The sequence below is a fragment of the Ylistrum balloti genome, unplaced genomic scaffold, assembly GCF_031769215.1.
Source record: "Ylistrum balloti isolate Yb309-2 unplaced genomic scaffold, AGI_CSIRO_Ybal_v1 Utg369806, whole genome shotgun sequence".
Classification (NCBI taxonomy): Eukaryota; Metazoa; Mollusca; class Bivalvia; order Pectinida; family Pectinidae; genus Ylistrum; species Ylistrum balloti.
The window spans coordinates 1,399,696-1,405,992 of NW_026781981.1; the positions used below are offsets into that span (position 1 = coordinate 1,399,696).

At 36.5% G+C, this 6,297-nt stretch overlaps 1 protein-coding gene across 1 annotated transcript; it reads left to right on the plus strand.

The window, feature by feature from the left end:
- The first annotated feature begins 1,617 nt into the window (after positions 1–1,617).
- LOC132544678 (basic proline-rich protein-like) lies at positions 1,618–2,250 on the plus strand. Its single transcript, XM_060208302.1, has one exon. The coding sequence runs from the start codon at positions 1,618–1,620 to the stop codon at positions 2,248–2,250; it is 633 nt and encodes a 210-aa protein (XP_060064285.1).
- Positions 2,251–6,297: the final 4,047 nt, after the last annotated feature.

Here is a 6,297-nt window from a genome sequence, read left to right on the forward strand (position 1 = left end):
TGCCAAATTCCGCCGCTAGACCAAGATGTGAAACGTCTTAGTTTCCCGACACAGAGAAAATAAGCAATTAATATAAAATCATCGTTTACCTCATTTTGTCAGTCCCATTTTCAATATCAAAATAAAAAGATATTAATAGTTTTTCGTGAATCTATTCTGTACGACGACTTTAATTGCTTGTTATATCTTCAGTGAACGTCGCTGTTAATTTTTTGTAAAAATATCCTTTTTTCCAAATTCAAAACTTCAAAATTGCTAAACTGGTTGAACCAGATAGAACAAACATATATTAAAGAAAGATTTACACTTAGACTCGTGAAAATGTATAAACTAAGCAGGTGGTTTGGTGTTATCTACAAACACTAGCGCGTGAATTTAAAGAATGAATGTCACGTTATCATATAAGAATATGGCTTAAAACGACAATCTATAGTGTAACGGACATATCTACTGTTATATTGGAACTGCAAATACAAAACATATTACCCTTTACTAAAGGAGAACATATTATAGCCGTATTTCTGTAAAAACATTGTTATTGTGGTGAACATAAATTCATATTCAGAAGGACAAAAGAATGTTGACATGATCAAAATTATGACTTTTTTAACAAACAGGCTAAAACACAAAGTGATTAATTGGTCTCTCTTTCACGTAATCGGAAAGGAACTACCTCTCTTGTTTTCAACTCTAGAAAGACCAAGGAAAATGCACCTCCCAACAAAGAACCTCCTCGTTTTCCTTATCTTCATAACGGCAGTGATGTGTATCCATTCAGGTAAGCTAAATAGCCACTTAAAAGCATGTAAGCAGCGTAATCCTGACAATGGTTCATAAAGTAATCCCTCAGGACAATATTGGTGTATAATGATCCGGAAGTTCAACATTGGTCTGTAGTCACATACACATTTCACTTTGTAAAGGCAATTCTGGAATATGTAATATAATATGTAATTGCTCTCATTTGACTGGTATTTAGACTTTTTCATATACAAAAGTCAGTCAGTAGCCATCAAAAGCTTTTGTGTGAATAAAACAGCAGTTTTTCAAAGATGACATCATTTCAGGAAAGTTATGCCAATCCACTTTCACACAGGAGGATTATACGGAATAGGCGCTGCCTACTAGCGAATGCAATGTGATTAATACTATGGGTTTCAAATTTGGTTGTTATTGGTGATTGAGTCATCATAACCCTATTTAACGTCACATGTTTTACATCGATGCGTAAATGTCCCGCAGACTAACGATGGGAGCTCTAGATGGGGTACTGAATAATCGGAGAACAACGTTTCTCGGCTAGAGACCGGGAGATCTAAAGAGCGTTGGTTCTGATTGATTACTACATTTATATTTATGTTTACTGACAAGTTTTTGGCATATGAAGTCTGTTAGTTTTTCATATGGTTATGTGTTCCTGAAACTGCCTTTACTTTCGCACACAAATAACATATAGCGTTCGTTGCGTTCTCTATCAGTTTGGCTTTAAGCTTTTACAACCTCCTGGTTTAATATTGTAAGAATTTTACTCCCGTTAGATGCAAGACAAATCAGCGAAAAAAATAATATCCACTCTTTCGCTGTGGCTTAAGTCTCGTTATAGGTATAGTTTTGATAATGGTTAATCAATCACACCCATCAGGAGCACCACCAGGATCACCACCAGGAGTTCCTCCATGTCCTCCGCCATGTCCTCCACCAGGAGCACCACCAGGATCACCAACAGGAGTTCCTCCATGTCCTCCTCCATGTATTCCACCAGGAGCACCACCAGGAGTTCCTCCATGTCCTCCGCCATGTCCTCCACCAGGATCGCCACCAGGATCACCACCAGGATCGCCACCAGGATCGCCACCAGGATCACCACCAGGATCTCCACCAGGATCACCACCAGGAGCACCACCAGCAGCACCACCAGGAGTTCCTCCATGTCCTCCGCCATGTCCTCCACCAGGATCGCCACCAGGATCACCACCAGGATCGCCACCAGGATCACCACCAGGATCGCCACCAGGATCACCACCAGGATCACCACCAGGAGTTCCTCCATGTCCTCCGCCATGTCCTCCACCAGGATCGCCACCAGGATCACCACCAGGATCGCCACCAGGATCGCCACCAGGATCACCACCAGGATCACCACCAGGATCACCACCAGGATCTCCACCAGGATCACCACCAGGATCATCACCAGGTAATTATGAAAACGCAGAAACTAAGTTTAAGAATATTGTCAAACGAAGGATTTAAACACTTTATCAAAATTTACATTATTTGGTTGTATTGGGATAGGTGGATGTTAAATCAGCTTGTAAATTTATATTATTTTCTGTTAGTTATTTTGTTGCATTTGAAAGAAAATGGTAAATGATTGTTATTAACCAAAAGAAAGAAAAAATAAAGAAATCGGACGCATGTAATGATAAAAATAAGTTTAGCAACCTGAAATGACACATTGTTCAGAATAGATATATCACTTAACTAGCGTACTATCAATTGCTGAAAGAGAAAAAAGACATGTATGAAAACGGTTTTCAAGAAAAAGCTTCTTCTCCAAATATATCTATAACAAAATGATAACTGTCATCTCGAAATCGGAAGAATACAATCACCAATCAGAAAAAAAAATCAAAAACGCATTTCCACTATGCTCCTCATCATGTTCATCTAATATTCCTGTTCCAGAGTTACTAATAATAGACAGCATCTAAATACATGACGAAAATCACACAAATGTATTGACCACGAACCAATAGAAATATAATATTAATTAACCGTACTGTCTTCTCTACAACTGGTCCGTTCCCAGTCCATCATCATTAAACATTGCAGTTCAGTTACACACACACACACACACACACACACACACACACACACACACACACACACACACACACACACACACACACACACACACACACACACACACACACACACACACACACTAAACAACATGATGTTAAATAAATGAAAATTTATTTCTATGCAGAAACAAAAGCTAAAATAATCAAACGCGTATTTATATTAAATTCATATATTTCATGTTAATGACCGTTGTGACTGAACGGGATGAATCTTGATTAAATAAGATTAGCTGACCACACGGGGACATCTCTCAATATTGACTTGCCAACATAGACGCCACTGAATTCTAATACAATGACGTCTTCTCCTCAAGGGCCTTCATTTTAAACAAAGAGTTTGAAAGACTACTAACTTTAGTTCTATTGTTTACTACTTTTGATAAGGCCAGAAACTTAATGGCTACTTTTCCCTGTAAGTTGGAAGCTACTATTGGATCATTTATAGGTCACTTGCTTATCATATCGTGGAGCAAATAGTCGATAAATTAAATGTGCCTGAGCTGTATGGTTATTAAAAAGGAACCGCGGCGCCCACACTCAATAGTGGCTGAGGGAATGAAGGTCAGCCGGAACACCTTTTATTTTTTTTATATCTTTCTCATTTATTAATTTTATTGGACTTTCTCTTTGTCGAATATTTTAGTATGAAACTAGAGAATCCAAATAATTTAAGATCTGTAACAGGAATCCATTTCTGGGATAAAGTGGCATACATGATACAGTAAAATATTAATACTTATTAACGCTTTACTAGTTAAATAAATAGTTATATAATCATACTATTTAACTAAGTATTTAAACGATAATCCGATTTTTTAGGTTCATGACTGTATCGACTACATAACAACTGATTTGAGTATACTTCGATGAAATTAGATGAACTATCCCCACGTGAACATTGTTCAATGTTTGATAAAAAGTGCCAACCCAACAGCTGTAGTAGGTGTTCCAGAACAAAATAATATACGGTAGTTATATCTCAATACTTATCATTACCGTGTAACTTGTAATAATGATAATGATAACAAAACAAACAGCAACAAAACAAATTAAAAGCATCGAACGACGAAGTTGTACATTTACCATTTCCCTGGTAGGGTGGCGCAGTTTGGTAACGCACTAGCCTTTCACCTAGCCATCCATGGTTCGATTCCCGGAGCGGGTGTGAAAAGGCATAGGGTCATCTGCCCAACCACATGGGTTTTCCTTGGCCACTCCGGTCTCCTCCCAGAGTAAGACCCACCATGCTCTTCCATCTGGACCAATATAAGCTAAAATCATGTTTCGCAATTTCTGTGAAATAGATCAAATCAAATTATTATTATTCCCATTTCAAATAAAAACATTACAGATCGTCATGGGAAGGCGAAAACTACACAAACGTGTTATATCTTTTATTGTGACAACTGTCAGATTAGATCGTGAATAAATTAGACGATCTGACCACACTGGGAAACATTTACGTGCCGAAATCTGTTATTTAATACCTAATTCAGGTGTAAGGCTGCTTTCCATCGCCTTATTAGTTCGTTTTAATAACGTTTCTAAGCGATCCAAATATAAACTTTCTAATCAAATATGTCGATTGCTTATTGCTTTAATTTAACCATACAGGCGTGCGTTGTCTTTTATTTTGCCAACTTAATTATTACACATCTTAACCCCGATATATATGAATCTAAACAATACAGGACACTACCTTTTGCTAAAAGTAATTTTCATTCACACCAATCTGTCACATTACCTATTTTATGTACCACTTCGCATCTTATCAATGGTGTCGTCATTACAAAAAATGTACTAAAGATACTTTTTATCAATTTGTTGACGATACTTCACTTTAAACACATTTAATCAGCAGCTCCTGTGCAATGCTCAGCGACAACATGTCAAAATGGTGGCTCTTGTAATAATGATAATAACTTAGGCAGCTTTGTATGCACCTGTACAAAGGATATTGCTGAAACCTAATATCGTATCTTTCAAACATTTTCGGATTCAATTGCCTACTCAACCATTCTGATATGGCTACATTAACAAATATTCTAACTGAAATTAATCTTACTCGTTAATAATCAAAACAATCTTTTATATAAAATATGTAACATCAGTAGTATAATCAATGTACGCATCGAAAAATGAACTCTGAGAGTTTCCTGGAAAATTAAAAGCTATTGTTAACGAATAAAACTACCTTATAAAATACATACAAAACATCACAAAAGGATAAAAAGACTTAGTGTTCAATATTTTAATAACCGTACTGTCCAGTATCTTCTGCATAACTGGCCAGCTCCCAATATGATGTCATTGAAGATCAAAGTAAAGATACACTCGCACTAAATACACTTCGATACATTTACGATGCATTAAAACTGTACAGGACACTGTACTTTTACAAAAGATAGATTTCATTCAGATCAACCTGCTAGATTTCTTCTGCTAGTCTGAATCTTATCAACAATGTCGTGATTAAAACAACAGATAATATAGATGGTATATATACCGTGTATTTAAATTATTGATACTTTTACCAGCATATTGTCAATTATCAGATCCGGTACCGTGCTCGGCGACAACCTGTCAAAATGGTGGCACCTGTAATGATGATCCTAACTCAGGCAATTTTGTATGCACTTGTACACCGGACTTTACTGGAACTACCTGTTCAGGTAAGTACCGCTTTTTGTAGAGGTTACGTATACCGATGATTAACTTACTTTGTTAGGGTAAAGAATACACGTTTATCATATAACTACTTTGTGACCAGTATAATAACACCCGTTTGTAACTTTTGTTATAACCACACATCCAATGTACAGTTGACTGTTTCCATTTTCCCATTTTTCTATTGTTTGCACTGTGACATAATGATAAAAATATTGATATACTGTTTATTGACCTGATGTAGTGTACCAGGTCCTCAATCGTTATGAAACACATCTTTAATCTAAATGAAACATGTTAGGTTAATATAAAATGTAGATCATGGATCTCAGCTTCGTCTGTGGTTGATATTATGTTGAACTTGTGACTTGGTAACACTGTTTTTCGGCTTGGCAAGTATAATGTTGTAGGACAGTAAATATTTGTAGCATGGTTATAATAAACATTAAAGAGGAGCTTCGCTCTATTATGAATCCATTCCTAGTATCTGTATAAATTTTTAGTGGGTTAAATTTAATCATTTTTCTTGTATTTGAACATGAATAATAGGCTCCTCTGGCAATCGTACATGTATTCATCAAACAGAACTGGAACTCAAAGACACGACAGACTCTTCTACATCAACTGCTTATCTCAAACTTACATTCTTTTTATTCAGTGATAAACAAATAGATACAGAAATATCCTCTCGCAGGAGGGCTCACATTCTTCACTCGCCTTTCACATAACCATTCATCCTAAATACATGTAGCTGTAGCCTGACCTA